General features: G+C 41.0%; 1 protein-coding gene across 2 annotated transcripts in view; it reads right to left on the bottom strand.

Moving 5' to 3' along the window:
• GRID2 (glutamate ionotropic receptor delta type subunit 2) overlaps window positions 1-19,594 on the bottom strand; it is a 1,144,662-nt gene that overhangs the window by 241,535 nt on the left and 883,533 nt on the right. For both annotated transcript variants that reach the window (XM_034440485.3, XM_060686953.2), the window contains exon 10: window positions 4,935-5,132. In XM_034440485.3, the coding sequence (XP_034296376.1) occupies window positions 4,935-5,132 (198 nt within the window). The remainder of the gene's footprint in view (window positions 1-4,934; window positions 5,133-19,594) is intronic.

Raw genomic sequence — 19,594 nt, 5'->3', positions numbered from 1 at the left:
AACTATGTCCTTTTAAAATTATAATTGTTATGGGATGGGGGGAAGACTAGTGAATGAATCTTTTTTTAAAACCTCCAAATTATGTGAGCGGTGGTTGCGCAGTGGTTAGAGTGCAGTACTGCAGGCTATTTCTGCTGACTTCTGGCTGCCAGAAGTTTGGCAGTTCAATTGTGACCAGCTCAAGGTTGACTCAGCCTTCCATCCTTCTGAGGTCAATAAAATAAGGACCCAGATTGTTGGGATTGTTGGGGGGAATAAATCCATCAACGGCAATAGGCTGACTCTGTAAACTACTTAGAGAGGGCTGTAAAGCACTGTGAAGCGGTATATAAGTCTAAGGGCTATTAGTGCAGTGCTATAACCACTGCATTTGTAAATGCCCTCATCACATATGTGTTTAAACCTGTACATTATATTCTGAAAGTGTATTGGTATACTTCATAGTTTATGGCCGTGATGGCGAACCTATGGCACACGTGCCACAGGTGGCACGTAGAGCCATGTCAGTGGGCATGCGAGCGTTGCCCTAGCTCAGCTCCAGTGGGACTGGAAGTCAGGAAACCAGCTGTTTCTGGCCTCCAGAGGGCCTCCAGAGTAGTGGGGAAGGCTGTTTTCAACCTCCCCAGGCTCCTAGAAAGGCTCTGGAGCCTGGGGAGGGCAAAAAATGGGCCTACCGGGCCCACCATGCTATCATGTGCCAAAAGCGGGGGAGTGTGTGTGGGGGTCACACGTGCATGCATGGGGTGGGGCACATTGAATTATGGGTGTGGGCACGTGCACACATGACCCTCCCCGCTCCCCCCACTTTTGGCACGTGACAGCAAAAAGGTTAGCCACCCCTGGTTTATGGGATTGTGATCAACAATGTATTATATTGCACTGTACTTTCTATATTAGCTTGCACAGAATAGCAGTAGCATATATTGGGTAAAACTGGATTGCGGTTGTGCTGCAGTGAATGTGCCAAAATCTGCAACTGATGGGTACTGTCCTTAGTATTTGCAGGAAATTCTGCATGTAGATCAGTAGATAGGACCAAGGCTGTTAGCAGTAGCTCTTAGACTTTTCTAGTGTTTTATAGTGCTTTACAGCCCTCTCTAAGCAGTTAACAAAGTCAACATATTGCCCTCGACAATCTGGGTTCTTATTTTAATGACCTCAGAAGGATGGAAGGCTGAGTCAACCTTGAACCGGTCAGGATCGAACTTCTGGCAGCGAGCAGAGGTTTTTTTTTTTTTAATTTGATTTATATGCTGCCCTTCTCTGGAGACTCAGGGCGGCTTACAATAGCCTTCATACTTTTGTATATTTATACAAAGTCAGCTTACTGCCCCCACAAACTGGGTCCTCAATTTACCTACCTTAGAAAGGATGGAAGGCTGAGTCAACCTTGAGCCTGGTGAGATTCGAACTTACAGTAATTGCAGACAGCTGGTGTTAATCACAATGCTATCAGTCTGCTGAGCCACCAGGCCTATGCAGCTTGCAATACTGCATTCTAACCACTGCGCCACCGTGGTTATTCTACGACTTCTGTGAAAGCCTCAATTGACCAAAGCCATGATGGTTAAAAAAAATATTATCCATAGCAAGGATAATACAAATTGGAAAAATGACCAGGAGGACATTCTAATATAGACTGTAGTGTTTATCAAACATGGGCAAAAAATGGCTGGAAAGATATGAAAAATGAGACCTAGTGACCGATAGCCATGCTCTTATTCTAATGGATGATGGCATTATAGATCACAAGTATTTGATTATAATTATCCTAAGATTAAAAGAAAACAAATTGTCCCTTTTCACTTGGCAGTGGTATAAGAAGAAGAAAAGCTCTTCATTCAACTTTCCTTTTAATTTAATTTAATTTAATTTAATTTAATTTAATTTAATTTAATTTAATTTAATTTAATTTAATTTAATTTAATTTAATTTTTAATTTGATTTATATGCCGCCCTTCTCCGGAGACTCAGGGCGGCTTACAATGTGCTCAGCAATAGCCTTCATCCTTTTATATATTTATACAAAGTCAGCTTATTGCCCTCACAACTGGGTCCTCAATTTACCTACCTTAGAAAGGATGGAAGGCTGAGTCAACCTTGAGCCTTGGCGAGATTCGAACCTGCAGTAATTGCAGGCAGCTGGTCTTAATAACCAGCTTAATAACAGGGTGCCTTAGACCACTGTACTACCAAGGCTTTTGTCAATGTAACGTAGCCCAATTTTAGAAGCACCTTCTACCTCCTTGCAACTTCAACTTTCATCTTGATGGGTGGAAAGCCTGAGCAGTCATCAGTTACTTTAATGCTTACACTGGAAGTAAATTAGTTCACAGACCCTATTTTAATCCTTCTTGAGTAGAAACAATTAGACACAAAATGCAGGATTATAAATCGGATTCTTCCTATTGTGCCTAGACTAGGGGTCAGCAACCCACGGCTCTGGAGCTGCATGTGGCTCTTTCATTTCTCTGCTGCGACTCCCTGTCACTCAAAATATGCGTCACCAACTGCCAACATGCGATATCTGCCGGCACGTGATTTATTGAGCTTTTCAACCCCTGGTAGGCCAACCATGGATAAATCCAAGAAAAGAAAGTTTCAGAAGAAAACAGAATGTTTAATTCAACTATATATGCTAGTTTTGTGGCCTGTTGTGGCCCCGCCCTCTGAGCCTGTCCCATCGGAGGAAGAAAGCTCCGAGCATGAGGAAGAGGAGTCAGCCAGGCCTCCCTCTCCGGGCCCCTCCCCTCTGGCATTGTCTCAAGTGCCGGTCGAGGGAGAGGAGACAGCTGATTCCAGTCAAAGTGATAATGAGACATCATTCCTGGACGCACGCCTCCGAAGGCGTGATAAACGTTTGCAGCAGCTTAGGAGGTGTGCTAGGGATTAGCACTGAGTCACTGGACCACACCCCAGAGACCACACCCCAGAGACTATATAATAGAGAGGGGTGGTCAAGGATCTTTTGTGACGAACAAAGCAAAACCTTGGAGTCACTAAAGCCTCGTCCGGAACTGCTGGGAGGAATATTATTTCTGTTTGGACTTTCTTGAACGTTCGTATTTTATCTGTCTGTTTGTGCAAATAAAGACCCTTGGCAGACGGTGTGTCTATTGCTGCCAAGTCGGAGATAAGAACTGGGTGCGTTCCAAAGAGTTTCCTTAACCCTCGGCTGGCTGTGTGTGTGTGTGTGGGGACGGGGACAGATCATGGCCGTTCAGGAAATAGTCAGGCACAGGAAGGGTTTTGTGGCTCCCGGTGTTTTCTTTTCTTTGGGAAACAGGTCCAATTGGCTCTTTCAGTGTTTAAGGTTGCCAACCAATGGCCTAGACTATAACGGAACAGAAGATAATAACAGAGTTGTAAGGGACCTTGGAGTTCTTCTAATCCAAGTCCCTGCTCAAGCAGGAAACTCTATACCAGGGGTGTCAAACTCAATTTCATTGAGGGCTGCATCATGGTTGTATTTGACCTGGGGGTTGGGGGGCATGGCCAGAGTGGATGTGGCCACCAGGACGTTACTTGTGTTGGCGGTGCCTGTGGTGGCCCGAGAGCTCTGCCAGAGAAAACGGGCTCCTGAGCTCCATTTTCAGCTGCAACGGCCTCCTGCAACCCTCTGCCAGTGAAAACGGAGCTCGGGAGGGCCGCACACACCTCTCCCTAGCTCCATTTTCACTGGCAGAGGCACTACAGGCCAGTCCTTTGTTGTTTCCAGGGTGGTGTCGAGGATCAAACAACCACTCGACACAATATCCTGGGGAATATGAAACACCTGAACATGAGCATCTGTGCAGATCCAGAATGAGATGGAACAGACCCGGAAGAACACACACGGTGGAGGGGGTGTTATAGCGTGTAGGATGGCACGGTGATATTAGGTGATGGACGGTATAAGGGAAAAGGTGGGGGGAATAAATCCATCAACGGCAAACAGATCCCAGTGACAGGAGAAGATAGTAAAAACCCGGAAGTAAGGGCGACCTGTAGGTAGCCAGAATGGGATAAGCAGCGCGGTTACTTTAAATTTGTAATAGAGCAAAGGAGGGGCGCTTGAAGGGCGTTCTATAAAGCCGGAGGCACGGGAGAAACAGCCATCTCCGACTTTGCTTCTCACCAAAGAACTTCAGCGCTTATTGTTTGACCATCGTGTAAGCTATGATTAAACCGGATAGATTCCTCTTCTGAGCGTGAGTGTGTGTGTTTATCCGGTGCAGCACCGGTGGTTCCAAGTGGGGCTGACAGAAAGTCAGAGACCCTTTTTCTTTTCTTGTACTGAGGACGGGAGCAGCTGACAGGTGGCCCCACAGGCCAGATCTAAGCACCCCGTGGGCCGGATCCAGCTCATGGACCTTGAGTTTGACACCCCTGCTCTATACCATTCCAGAAAAATGGCTATCCAGGTCTCTTCTTAAAAGCCTCCAGTGATGGAGCACCCGCACCTTCTGAAAGCAAGCCATTCCACTGGTTAATTGTTCTCAACCTCCTCAAGATGCTTTTTTATCTGCATATTGAAAGATAAATGATTGGAATTTATTTATTTTATTAAATAAAAGAAATGATTTCCAATTACTATGGAGAATTTTTTTTTTTTAACTCCATTACGAAAAATCTGACACGCTGCAACCCCCATACAGATTATACCGGGTTGTCCATTTTATTGATCTGTTTAAAATTAAATATGCTCTAATTACTGTCCTACTTTATTTTCATCTTATCATGGTAATTATAGTTACAATATCTTAGTTCAGTTTAGAAATGTTACAAAGAACTAAAGCAGAAAACGTTAGGAATTCAATTAATTTCAGTAATATTTAATTGAATCCCCTTTTATTTGGACGTTATCTAATGGCTAGAATTAATTAGGTAATTAAAGTTACATACACGCACTTGCCCACTATATGTTCTCAGTCAGTGGTTAGGAATCTCCTTACCTTTAATACCAGTTCTCCAATCAGTCCATTCCAAGTCCCATTCTCCAGTGGAAGTCCGTATTTTTGATCTGGTGCAACATAAATTTCATATGTGAAGCCAAGATAAGTAGATAAAGATTCCAGGACATCAATGGAGAAACCCTGATATTTCTTTGGTTTGCCCAGAACATTTTCTGACACCATCACAAATGGTTCCTCCTATACAGAGAGAGAGAGAGAGGAAAAAAAAGAGTGACACTTAGGACATAGGAAATTCATATTTTCAAATATTTTTTCACTATTCTTTACCCCAATTTTCTCCTTTCTTTTCCTTTTTAAACTTGTAGAACTTTGAGTGCTTATTGATAGATTCTGGGGCTTCCAAGTTGACAATCATAGACTATTATTTCTATTTTATGTAGCACAGAAGAGGTGTCCGGTTACAAATTGTAAGGCAGGTCAAGTCTAGAGTTAGAATGAAGTACCGGTACTCCATTCTTGATGGTCAAATAACAGTACTTCAAATGAGTAGCAACGTGTTTTACTGGATCCCATTAAAAATAAAAATTTTAATAGTTTGCAGTTTACAGTCTAATTTTCTTGGAAAGCATATATAGAATGGAATGGAATGGAATGGAATGGAATGGAATGGAATAGAATAGAATAGAATAGAATAGAATAGAATAGAATAGAATAGAATAGAATAGAATAGAATAGAATAGAATAGAATAGAATAACAGAGTTGGAAGGGACCTTGGAGGTCTTCTAGTCCAACTCCCTGCTTAGGCAGGAAACCCTACACCACTTCAGACAAATGGTTATCCAACATCTTCTTAAAAACTTCCAGTGTTGGAGCATTCACAACTTCTGGAGGCAAGTTGTTCCACTTATTAATTGTTCTAACTGTCAGGAAATTTCTCCTTAGTTCTAGGTTGCTTCTCTCCTTGATTAGTTTCCACCCATTGCTTCTTGTCCTGCCCTCAGGTGCTTTGGAGAATAGCTTGACTCCCTCTTCTTTGTGGCAGCCCCTGAGATATTGGAACACTGCTATTATGTGTCCCTTAGTCCTTCCTTTTGTTTCATAATATACAGTCAAAGAGTATGGCACTATGCATTGTAGGCATCCAACTATGGCCCATTACACTGAAGTATATATTCCAATTCTCTGGAGTGGGGTTGTTATGAAGAAGTATGCACGTCTGGACAAAGAAAATCAGAATACATTTATTTACATGAAAATGGAACTATATATCCTCTTTCAGAGCCTCTTTAATGCATACCATTGGAATTATATAAGTGACAAGAGTTGGTGAAGAATACTCCTGTACTAATTCATGACCAGCCTTACTCTGCTATATATTGAAGGTACAGTTATGTTATTATTATGCAGCCCTGCTGGATCAAGCCCAAGACTTATGTACAGCAAGATACCACAATAATAAAATAAATGCATCTGGAAAAAGCATAGGCTTGCAGATAAGTGCAACAATTCCTGTTGTCCACTAGGAATTGATATTTAAGCTATGCTGCCTACAATTCAGTACCTAGAACTGGTAGCCATTTTTTTTAAAAAAATTGATTTATATGCCGCCCTTCTCCGGAGACTCAGGGCGGCTTACAATGTGCTAAGCAATAGCCTTCATCCTTTTGTATATTTATACAAAGTCAGCTTATTGCCCCCACCAAACTGGGTCCTCAATTTACCTACCTTAGAAAGGATGGAAGGCTGAGTCAACCTTGAGCCTGGCGAGATTCGAACCTGCAGTAATTGCAGGCAGCTGGTCTTAATAACAGGGTGCTTTAGACCACTGTACTACCAAGGCTCTCATTGACAGGTCTATTCTCCATTAATTTATCAATCAATCAAGTATCAATATATTAATATTTAATTAGCAATAATTTATTAATTAATGGCTACCAATTTAAAGACTTATTTATTAGCCATATCCTCCTTTAATTTATATCATCTTCATTTAATATAATCTACCATGTTTCCCCAAAAAATAAAGACCTGGTCTTATTTTCTTTGGGGCCCAAAAATAAGCCCCAGGTCTTATTTTCAGGGGATGTCTTATCCACTTACCTTAGGATCACCACAGCCAGGCCTCCCACGACCTAACACCTATTGTGCCACGGCCTGATTTCTTTAGCTACTTGCAGCTGCTCGCAGCAGGGCACCACATAGCTCATTGTGCCAGTGCCACCACTCACAGCAGGAGGCCACATGGCACATTGCACCAGTGCTGCCACTCATGGCAGGAGGCTGCTTGGTGTGTTGAGGCTGCATTGTGCGTGTAAGTGGTGTGATGTGCTACATGGCCTCCTGCCATGAGTGGCTGCACTGGCACAATGCACCGCATGCCATCCTGCCATAAGTGGCAGCATCGGTGTGATGTGCCATGTAGCGTCTGCTCGTGAGTGGCTGCAGAAGAAGTCAGGCATTGGTGTGGCAGGTGTTGGAGTGTGGGAGGCCTGGTTGCAGGCGGTCCTAAGGTAAGCGGGTGTGGGGTGAATATGAATTTTATCCATATGCCTTGCCCCAGAGCCATATGCGCCAGCCAGAGGGACGGAATGGGTGGCGTCATAACTAGGCCTTATTTTGGGGGTAGGGCTTATATTAGGCACACATATAACAATCAAGCAAGGGCTTATTTTGGGGATAGGTCTTATTTTTGGGGAAACACTGTACTGGAGGCTTTTATACATTTCAGGACAATGAGTTAAATAAAAATGAGTTCCCTTTATTGAAGCTACATCTTTCCACATGAATAATTCTAATTTCGTGAGAATGGAGAACTTTCTTCTCTCTTACTTTCACATCATAATAATGTCCATAAGCTGTTTTCCCTCAACTGCATTCTCTTTAAACAAAGATCCCCAATACTATAGGGGTCTGTATGAGTAGATGAACTGCTTTAGACCCTTAATCGTTGTTGATGTACAATATCTTCCTTCCTGTATTGTATCCACTTCGAGATGTATAATTTATATTGGCAACTTTATTGTTATTGATCCTTTTCAATAACTGCTAACATGGAATTTCCGTTTGTGAAATCATCAACTGTAGAGGTTGTCCATACTGAGCACAAAGTTAGAAGCTGTGTTCCAGGAATCCCTCTACTACACAGCTTGTATCACAGTTTGCTGAGTAGTTAATCTACCTATGCTTAGGGAACTTCTTTCAAGGCTACCTTGCAGGGACTCATCTTAATTATATCTTAACTTCTATAGCTGACAAACCACAGCTTCTGCTATAATAATTAAGAACACTTTTCACATTATTCAGTAGGTCTCTGCATGCATTGAATTGTTCATCTTGCAATGTTCAGTTTTTATATTTCTATTTATAGCTTCCACGTTCAGAATTATTGGTTAGATCTATTTTCAGTAGAGCTGTGACTGTTGTTGGGACAACTCAACAACACTTAATCCAAGAAATTTTATCATTCTGAAGACATTATTCCAGAAAAGCATGCAATGATCACCCAGCTATATTTTAAATCACATATGTGATACAATCTCAACAGGATTTAGGGAACTAAAATTTCCACTTGGTTTTATACAGAGAGTATACAGTCAAATGACTGATAAGAGTTACTGCAACGCTGAACAGCAAGCATATTACATATAAACACATTTTGATTTAGAACAGATAAAAAGTTAGCTTATTTTCCTGTTCAATAAATCTGATATGCTGCAGTTAATAACAGTATTTACACACACACACACACAGAGAGAGAGAGAGAGAGAGAGAAAGAGAGAGAGAGAAAAAAAACCACACACAATCATTTACCAATTTGATGCATTATGTACAGCATTCCTTAAATCTGTTTAGAAAAAGAGTGATTCAAATGATATTCTTCACATAAGGAAAAACTTATTCATATCTCCTTTGTTGGGATATTAGATACTAACAGTTAATAGTTCAGAATTTGAATTCAGGAAGTTAAAAGTGATCACTAATTGCTCCTCTGATTTTATAAAAAGGCTTTTTGAAAAGGCTTGTACACCTTCGCTGCTTATGCTCAACTTTCAGGAAACCAAGGACAAAAGTAGGCAGGTGAAGAACTTAGAGATAACTTCTTCTCCACAACAGCTAGCCACAAATTAAAGATCCCCAAACTGTTAGGGTGTTAACATTTTGCTCAAGCATGAAATAGACAACTTTTCAACTCTTCAGCTGATTTATGATGTTTCATTTTTCAGAGCATCCAAATGTTCACTGCAGATGTTAAGCTCCAGGGGAAGTACACATTGCAGAATTTTTTTGTGCTTGGAAACTTGCAAAGAATGCTCATTAATGTGGTCATTTCTGTAATGACCAAATATCTCTATTGAAAAATCCATATCTTAAGGCTCTCACACAATCTGTCCATAGTTAGAAATGAAGGGTAAATTCAGAAAAAAAGGAAAGAACAATTCTGGAAAAAGTTTCTCAAGTTAGGATGCAGTAACAAGAGTTATTCTGTAAAATTTTATACACATAAATGAGAAACCAGACATAAACTTCCTTCCTTCCTTCCTTCCTTCCTTCCTTCCTTCCTTCCTTCCTTCCTTCCTTCCTTCCTTCCTTCCTTCCTTTCTTTCTTAAACAGAATAACAGAATAACAGTGTTGGAAGATCTTTTAATCTAACCCCCTGCTCAAGCAGGAAATCCCATACCATTTTAGACAAATGGTTTTCCAATCTCTTCTTAAAAATCTCCAGTGTTGGAGCATTTACAACTTCTGGAGACAACTGGTTCCTCTGATTAATTGTTCTGTCAGGAAATTTATCCTTAGTTGTAGGTTGGTTCTCCTCTTGAGAAGCAATCCATTGCTTCTTGTCTAGCCTTCAGGTGCTTTGGAGAATAGATTGACTCCTTCCTTCCTTCCTTCCTTCCTTCCTTCCTTCCTTCCTTCCTTCCTTCCTTCCTTCCTTCCTTCCTTCCTTTCTTCCTTCCTTCCTTCCTTCCTCTCTCTCTCCCTCCCTCCCTCCCTCCCTCTATCAGCTGAAGTCAACTCTTATGTCACAATATACCTATGTATTTGCCTTAGCATTTTTTCCTTGATTTTCTGCAAATGATTAAGAGAATTACATTAGTGACCACTGAATTCGTGCAGAGAATTATAAATATCTCAGGTCATGCCAATTTGGAAAACATCCTGCACATTTTTCTTTACTACCTGAGCTTTAACTTATAAGCTTCTTCCCCAGTTTTCTCAAATCCAGAAGATAATGGTTCTATAACTAACATATTTTATCAACTATGAGGCTTGAAAAGAGTATCCAAGGGTAATAACAGTCTGAGATGGAGTAGCTATTCATCTGCAGAGGTGGTATTCACTGGTTCAGACTGGTTTGCTTGAACTGGTAGCAAAAATCGTGAGTGCATCCGCCCACCTACCCCGGCTCTATGCCATCCTATTTAGTCACGTTTTTTAACCGCATGCATGCGTGTAAGCCACGCGTGCGAGCAAAGCGTATGCATGGAAGGCCGTGCACATTGGGTGGATGAGGCGCGTTCGAGCAAAGCAAGCGCATGGATGAGGCGTGTCCGAGCGAAACAAGCGTGCTCGCGCTCACATTTGCGAACCGGTAGGGAAGGTAAGTGAATACCACCCCTGTTAATCTGGTCTTGCAAAGCTTCCAACATCCATAGGTGGCCTTAGATCCTGATATAAAGCCATCTTGTTGAGATTTATCTCAGACCATGTAACCTTCCATATTGTGCCCTCCACGGTCAGGCAACATAGTCTTTACAGCTTTTTGTCTAGAGAACCCAAATCCATAGCTTGTTTCTGTAGGGCCCTCAGAAAGTCAGGGCGAAGATTATTTCTACAAGAGTTTCAGAAGAAGTGAGACTTAGTTTCATTAGTTTACTAATGCTGCTTTTCATAAAATAAACAAATAACTAAAGAAAGGATGGCACTAATGAACCCATTATGATATTGATAACATCGAAGTACTCTGAGGAAACCTTTCTTGAAGTACTTAATCTTTGAATGAAAATTGGCTCAAGACCATTTGTAACACACCATTGTGTCATCATTTTGTACCTGTTAAAGTGGACAGCTCTCACAAATAGTAGATTCTGATCAACTGAAAGTATTTTCTATTTTCCTTCTAGTGCTAAAGGGTAGCTATTTCATTATCTCACATGCTTGACAATGATGAAGATAAAAAGTAGGCGTCTCCTGATAATGTATGTATCATACCATGTATGATAGGAAGAATTTTAAAAAGTCAATCAATAGCAAAAATTGAGTGGCAGATCTCCATAAAATTTCCCAAACACAATAATCTCCTGATCCATTGGTGCTCTTGAGTACACATTCAGTTAGGAAACTTAGCTTCACTGATATTCTTGTTGGGTTACAGAGAATGAGTAGAAAAGATTTTTGGCTGACTTCAACTTTTACATTCCACTGAGGAACCAGAAAAGTTGTGTTTTCATAGCCCTATATCAGGAAACAAGGTAACATACACATCCATAGAGGCTCAGAGCAGCATTTTTAAAGGAGTATTTTATACTGAAATAAGAAAAGAAAAAAGAAAAGTACACTATTTGTCCAAGTGTGATTAGACACACAAGTAATTTGTGTTTAAATTTAAATTTATTTTGTTCCAAAATATCCCAGAGATTGTCTTTTATTTTGCTTTGTCCACTGCAAACTGTCTGGCACCTGCAACTGATCAAACTGTGGTTTAAAATATCATTATTTTAAATGAGCCACGGAGGCACAGTAGTTAGAGTGCAGTACTGCAGGCTACTTCTGCTGCCTGCTGGCTGCCTCCAATTTAGTAGTTCAAATTTCACCAGGCTCAAGGTTGACTCAGCCTTCCAAGGTGGGTAAAATGAGGACCCAAATTGTTGGGGGCAATATGCTGACTCTGTAAAACCGCTTAGAGAGGGCTGTAAAGCACCATAAAGTGATAAGCACCATATAAGTCTAAGTGTTATTGCTATTACTGCCATGGTTCATTGAAAATAAGACCCTGTCTTATATTTTTTTGAACCCTGAAATAAGCGCTTGGCCTTATTTTCGGGGAGGCCTTATTATTTGGGGGCATGTGGAGCAAGATGGGGCTCCTCTTGCCGTCTTACCTGATTTCCAGCTCAGTCTCCTTAGCCTTAACCAGAGGAAATGGCGGGGACCAGCTGCGCATGTGTTTAAATATTTTTGGGGAGGTCTTATTTTCGGGGGGGGTTGGGCTATTTTAGCGCATGTGCTCAAAAGCCCAATTGGGCTTATTATCAGAGGAGGTCTTATTTTTGGGGAAACAGCGTATTATATTTGTTGCATCATTGCACAGATACAGAAGAGAGGAGATTAAACTGGAGACAAATGAGGACACACTCTCTAGCTACTCTTTGGTTCTGCGATGGAGGGGTGATTTGAGTGGAAGTTAACCAATTGGCCTACATGTACATTCTCTAAATGGAATAGAGAAAATTAAATCAAAGCACTATGATAATTTTCACAATCTCACCATGATTTGTAGTTCTTCTTAGAGTGACATAAATATCTTAGATCTGTGTCATTCCAAATTCAAATCATGCTACTTGTAGGGATGTTTCTGAAGTCTGCTCAGAAATGTAGGTTAAAACACTGCTAAGTGGGGCTAACTTCTCCCTTCATTGTCATAAAATTTCAGGTGAAAATTTGTTTCTAGTAAAACTGAAAGCATGGTTTATTATTTTTTAAACAGCTTAATCACAGAGGTGGCAGCACTTAGCCAACCATGGCTGATCTAGAAAAAGCTCAGCAGGAACAGGTGTGCATAGTAATTGGACAGGAGACCAGCAAGTAATCCCAGAGCTGTAGAGTATTTGAAAAAAACATGTGAAAAATGCAAGGACAAACTGCTCATTTATTATTACCAGGAAAAATAATGAATGTGTCCATAAAGTCACCAGAAGTTAAGCTTGGGTCCAGGATTTCTTGGGTTTACATTGGCTTTTTCAAGAACATCTTTTTTGAGGACTAGAATGTTTGAAATATTGCATTCCTGCATAAAAATGCATGGATATTACGGTCAATATTCCAGACTCCTATTGACATTCCTCCCATTTTTAACAGTAGTTAAATAGGGTCTAAAAAAGGATTTCTCAGCTGTAGCATCCCACATTTGAAATACCCACATTAAAGAGGATAGTCTGATAATAAAATGAAATCAAATGAAAATGCCCGTCTGGCATCTCATAAAATTGTCTGTGCATTAAATCTTTTCTGATGTTTTTAATTGGTCACTTTTATTGAAATTGCTGAATCTCAATGTGTTTTTATTGTGGTGCTACTTTTCTTTACTCACGAGTGCATTTTGGCGATTCAATTTTACTTCATTATTTATTAGCCATTTGGAAAGTTTGTGTTGACATTTCCAAATACATTTTCTACAAGAAAAAAAATGGTCTTTAAACTCCTTTCCATTTTATTCAGGTGACCTAATTAGAAAGTTATACGGGTCCTGAGTTTTTTAACATCTAGGCTTGTTTCTGAGTAGCTAAGACGCTGAGCTCGTCGGCAGTTCAGCGGTTCGAATCCCTAATGCCGCATAATGGGGTGAGCTCCTGTTCCTTGTCCCAGCTTCTGCCAACCTAGCAGTTCGAAAGCACGTAAAAAATGCAAGTAGAAAAATAGGGACCACCTTTGGTGGGAAGGTAACAGCGTTCCGTGTGCCTTTGGCATTTAGTCATGCTAGCCACATGACCACGGAGACGTCTTCGGACAGCGCTGGCTCTTTGGCTTTGAAACGGAGATGACCACTGCCCCCTAGAGGTGGGAACGACTAGCACATATGCGCGAGGGGAACCTTTACCTTTTTATACAGATCTCTAGAGAATGCCCTTTCCAAACTGACAATTGCCCTGATGTTGTAAATGAGAAACGTGGTACACTCTCTTATTTGTATACACCAGGACAGACAAAATAAGGCCTTCCAGAATGTTCCAGACTTAAGCTTTAAGAGTTCTGTGTCACTGACCATTCTGGCTGGGCTGATGGAACCTGTTGCTTAGAACATTCAGTGCCTATACTTGATACAGGTGTTGAAATATAATCCCACTAGAAGAAAGAAATTGTCGGCTCTTCTTAACTACTAAAACCATCCAATGGAAATGAAATAAACTTCTCCTTAATCTTGGACATCATATCACTCTATTGTAAAACACCCAGTATGCGTTGCTAAGTATCGTCTAAGCCCCAAGATCCAAAATTTAGCTACGATATAACTAAGGACCCTATTACTTTAATGACAATAGTTTTTAAAGCCCTCTTTTCCATTGGAAACACGATTCTCTCTTACTTTACTGAGGATAATCTATTGTGATTCAAAGGAATCCTTTATTTGAAGGACTACTTCCACTTTAGTAAAATAACAAAAGAAGAGAGAGCTCCTGTTTTGAAGTTGTTCATAAACAAATAATATTCATACAACAGACTGCCTTCTCAAATTTGGCTTTACACATTGTGTCGGTATCTAGATCTATAGAGTATATGCATCTCACTATATAATGTAGCACATGCAAATTTTTTTTTTTTTAAGAAGAACTGCCTATTTTATTCATTTTACAATGAATCTTCTTTTAAAAATCAAGACACCTTCTGGTGGGTCTGCAAAATCAAAATGAAAGCAGAGAAAGAGGTGGTGATCGGTGGGAAATATAAGATAGAATCTACAGAGGTCTCAAGAACTTCTGAAGGTTTGATTGCAAACTCATGACCTTTTACTCTCCTGTTGAAAGAAACAGCAAGGTCAAATAATTAGCCAGACTGCTAGCATTCACAGAGCATACAAAATGGCTCAACCTCTTAGATTTTTCTGACCAAACCAGAATATATCTTAATATTGATATTTTAATCCATTAAACTGAACTCTGCAGGTAATGTAATTTTCCATTCTGCCAAAGTTGCCGGCCAGTATAAAATTACCCAATGGTTTTATAGCAGACAAATTATAAATGGCAGCTGCTAGTTCTGATCTTAGATGTTCAGGCTTACAATTGTCCAAGGCAGTTTCCTACTGTATATAAAGAACAAGATAATCAGTAACAAAACTGTTTGGCTAGGCCAGGGCTGTCAAACTCACGGCCTGCAGGATGGATGCGTCACGCGCTGGCCATGCCCACACCCGGTTTAGCGAAGGGGGAAAAGTTGCAATACGTCATGTGATAGCACCGTGACGATGCAAGTTTGACACCCCTGGGCTAGTCTGATGGTTCCCACTTCATTGCTAATGATGGAGTAGTATCTACCGCATCTGAAGACACAGACTAACTTAGAAGCTGTAAGGCAGGCAAGGTGGCACATACATATCTCCTGCCTGAGCAGTCTATAGTTTTGCCTAATGGTAGGAGTGATGTTAGACTTTGGTCAGCTAGCAATGCAAAATTAGAACAAAACCAAACCTCAATCCAAGCCAAACAAACTTAGAAATATTTAGAAGAGCAGAGGAGCTTAGATGAGAGGTGCGGTGGCCTAGAGGTAGAGCTCTCGCCTCACAATCAGGAGGTTGTGAGTTCAATTCTAGGTAGAGGCAGATATTTCTCTTTTTGGGCACAATAAGAATATATCTGCTGTGAACTCCTCATTGGCAACAGGAAGGGCATCCGGCCAGTAAACACTCAGCTCCATTCAGTTGCCTTGACTCCACCCCAATGCAAGGGATTATGGGGTCATTAAAAGTCAAACAACAACAACAACAAAAACTGAGGAGCTTAGATTTAGTGTCAAAATATTATTGATCATTATGAAAGGATTCTAGCATCTGACATGTATCAAATGCAAGTTCTATTTATAGAAAAATCAAGAGTCAAATTTCCTCCCATCGACCCGTGCGCTCCCACAGAGAGGGCCTCCTCAGGGTGCCATCAGCCAAACAATGTAGGCTGGTGGCCCCCAGGGGGAGGGCCTTCTCTGTGGGGGCTCCCACCCTCTGGAATCAGTTGCCCCCGGAGATAAGGAGAATCCATGACCTCAATGCCTTCCGTCGTTCCCTGAAAACCCATCTTTTTCAGCAAGCCGGGTTGGCTTAAGAAGAAATTCTTTTAATTAGTCTGTGATTTTTTTAACTTTTGGGCCAAAATTTATATATATTTTTAAATGTTTTAATATTTGTATTCTATGTTTTTTATCTTGGCTGTACACCGCCCTGAGTCCTCAGGGAGAAGGGCGGTATATAAATTGGAAATTAAATTAAATTAAATTAAATTAAATTTTGCCCTTCTCTCTCTCTCTTGAGGAGTACAATGTAATGATCATCTTGGTCCTTTTGGAAGCCCCGTTTCTTGCCTGAGTAAAAGACAGAGCTGTGATCAGGTGTTCTTATTTTTGTTTATGTGAGAGCTAGGACTCACAGCTGGTCAGGGGTGAAATGCTCCCGGATCGGACCGGATCACCCCATCTGGTAGCGATCTTGGCCGGTGGTTCAGCGATCTGGTAGCGATGGCAGAGCAAAGCTCCGCCCACCCACCCAGGTGTCATTACTTCCTGATTTTAACCAGGAAGTAATGTGTTTTTTACCTTCTGCGCATGTGAAGAAGGTTTTGCGCATGTGCAGAAGGTCTGCGTACGCATGTGATGCGATGCGTGCACTTCCGAACCAGTAAGGAGGGTAAGTAGATTTCACCCCTGCAGCTGGTCCTGTTTAAAATGACACTGCATTGTCAGACCTCATTCTGCTTCATGACTAGACTAGCCCAGAGATAGTGAAGACATAAATGTAAATAATACAAGCCTTTGGGTACCTACTTAACAGTATTATTCCATTAATTCACCTGCATTTTAACACAGCAGCAGAAATCATAACATCTGCGCAAATCGTGATACAAATGTGGAAGATTCCGTATCTATATCGCACAGACTTCTTCTGATCCCTCAAAAGTTTTAGTCTTAGCATTAATCATACTGAATTTCTCTGCCATACGTTTTCGGAAAGAATAAAGAGATACTGATACTTTCTTTCCTTGGTTGCTTAATTGACCATCTTTTCCTTTCATTTACACTGGGACAAAGAATGGCATTAGAGCTTGCTATTTTTAATTGAAAGCAAAATGTATTATCATGACGCTGACTATCAATCAATGGCCAGAATTGAATCGAAACATTTAATATTCTCCTTCTGGAAGCTTGCTAGCCATGGTTAAGAAAACAATATTTAAAAGAAAATGACTGATCATATAATGAGCTACAGAAAAATAAAACAACATAAAGATTTTGAACTGCATTCCAATAACTTGTCAATGAAAACCCGTCAGAAGCAATGCATCATAAAGTTATGGAGAGTATTATGCTACAAGTTAAAGCAGTTGGTGAATGAAATCACTGAGAACAACTTTTATTAAAAGACAATGTACTCTTATTAATTCTACTTTCATGCCCTAAAGCAGGGGTATCAAATTCAAGGCCTGGGGCCAGATTCGGCCCTTGGGGTACTTAGATCTGGCCTGTGGGGCCGCCTTGGAAACAGCAAAGGACTGGCCTGCAGTGCCTCTGCCAGTGAAAATGTAGCTTGGGAAGGCTGCAGGAGGCCATCGCAGCCCAAAACTGAGCTGAGGAGACTGTTTTCGCTGGGCAGAGTGCTCGGGACACCCCAGGCAACCCCGACACGAGTGACTTTGAGCTGTCCATGCCCACCTCATCCCCCCAAGGTCAAACACAACCCTGATGAGGCCCTCAATGAAATTGAGTTTGACACCCCTGCCACAGAAAGTGTTCTGCCCCACCTACAGACCCCAAAGAACGCAGCACACATAAAATCTATACAAAGCTTATTTTACTCAAATAACTCAGTCTTTTTCAAACAAAGGCTGTTAATAAACTTTCTTAACAGCCTACAAGAATCCTAAAATAAGGTAATCACAGTCTTACTGGGGTTGGCAGAAAGCCCAGAAGCAATTTTGCAGAGAATCTAGATGTGAAGGACAGTGAACTAAAATTGTTCCCTACAGCTTGCTGCAATCGGCGTTCCTCCTTAAATAGGCTAAGGGAGTGGCCAGTTAGCCCCAAGCCTTACTCTTGAAGAGACCTCCTCCTGAGGAGCCACTCCTGCCTTTTGGCAGCTCTGCGCGCCCATGCATTGAGAAGAGGCTCCTCCTCTTTGTCCTCTTCACTTAAAGGAGCTTCTGGAAGTTCTGAAGGCCCTGGCTGAATCCCTGCCTCTGGCACCACATCTTCTCCAGCCTCCTCACTGTCCGACTCGAGCGCCAGCTGCACAGGCTGCTGGCGTAGCACCACACCAGCCTCCTTGTTGTTGGAATCAGCTACAATCTGCACAGGCCGCTGATGGGCCACAACAGAAAGATACATCCATAGATGTCTATATCAATAAACACTTGGCCCCTCAGTGCTCTATCTCAAACTGTCTTGTACTTCAGGTTCAGATTATGACCAAAGAATAATAGGAGATGTAGCAGTCTTTCTTCTAAAGGCTGCCAAACTCTTTAAAGACACAGGAAAGACACTTAAAAAACAAACAAACATACTTGCAGATACTTGAAATTGGCAGAAATTTCTTATGATCTGCTGAGGAAATGTATCTTAAAAATAATAATTCTTATGATCTTGGTAAAGATGAGAAGCCCGAAATTTCCCAAAGCTGGCAAAATTCAGTTCCTAATAGTGTCACCTTCCACTCTGATTGAGATTACAATTCTCCTAACCCATAAGGAGATAATGCTCTTTTTTGAAGCTCACATCTTCCTGTGTTGGAGGTAGATTCAATGACCTACTGATCTAGGCTGAGGCTCTGATGGTGGATAATTTTTTTCATACTTTGAATCATAAATTGATTCTATTAAAAAGCAAAAGAAAACCATTTCTCTCAAATACTTTTAGTCTTCTTTCTCCAGCTTTTGCCTACTAACACATTAAAATCCTTAGGAAAAAAAATTAAATCCTTAGTAATAAAAATTTCCTTTGTCAGATTATTCATGAATTAGCAGAGACATGGTAGCAAGGTCAGCCAATGAATAGACATAGCAACTAAATCAGCCAATTGGGAGCTGCGACAGACTAAAGCCAGGGCATGTCTTAGTCTGCAGCTTCTGAGTCTGTAAAGAGAAATGAAACTGAAACCAGTGTGTGTGAACTTGTCTGCTGATCTGCTCTGCTGAAATGAAACTAATTGTTCTTTCCTGCCTTGTGTTCTGCATGTAACTTCTACTCAAATCAACTATTGGTATTGTAAATACTTCATCTGTTATGATGTATATAAAGAAGTTATTGAATCCAGCTATCCAGCTATCAGTTATCTGTGTGTGCTTCTGGATTTGATTTTGGAAGAAACTCTGATATCCTTTTATACCATAGACCTGACTTCTTGACAGTGTTTTACTTATGTGGGTTTTCTGTGAGGTAGGAGAGGTAATTTGTTTGTTAACTTTCTAGACTAGAGAGCAGCCCTGGAATTTCTCAGAGGTCTCCTATTCCAATGTGACCGATCCTGCTTAGCTTCCATGATCAGCCAAGGTTGCCTAGGCGCAGCTACCTGTTAAAGCAAAACTAAAATCCTCTACGACATGGATTAAATATTTCTTTGATTGGGTCATAGTTTCTGTCATCTTATCGCTCTTTAAATTAATTTTTTAAAGAAGCCTTATTCCCATGCAGATCACATCACACAGTGAAATCGTTTTCTCTCCAGTATAGAAGAGACCGTGCGAGTAGTGTGGTGGCCTAGAGGTAGAGTTCTTGCCTCAC

This window comes from Pantherophis guttatus, chromosome 8 (genome assembly GCF_059756535.1).
Source record: "Pantherophis guttatus breed Tessera chromosome 8, ASM5975653v1, whole genome shotgun sequence".
Lineage (NCBI taxonomy): Eukaryota > Metazoa > Chordata > Lepidosauria > Squamata > Colubridae > Pantherophis > Pantherophis guttatus.
Note: the sequence above shows the minus strand (reverse complement) of the source record. Positions and strands in the feature narration are given on the sequence as shown.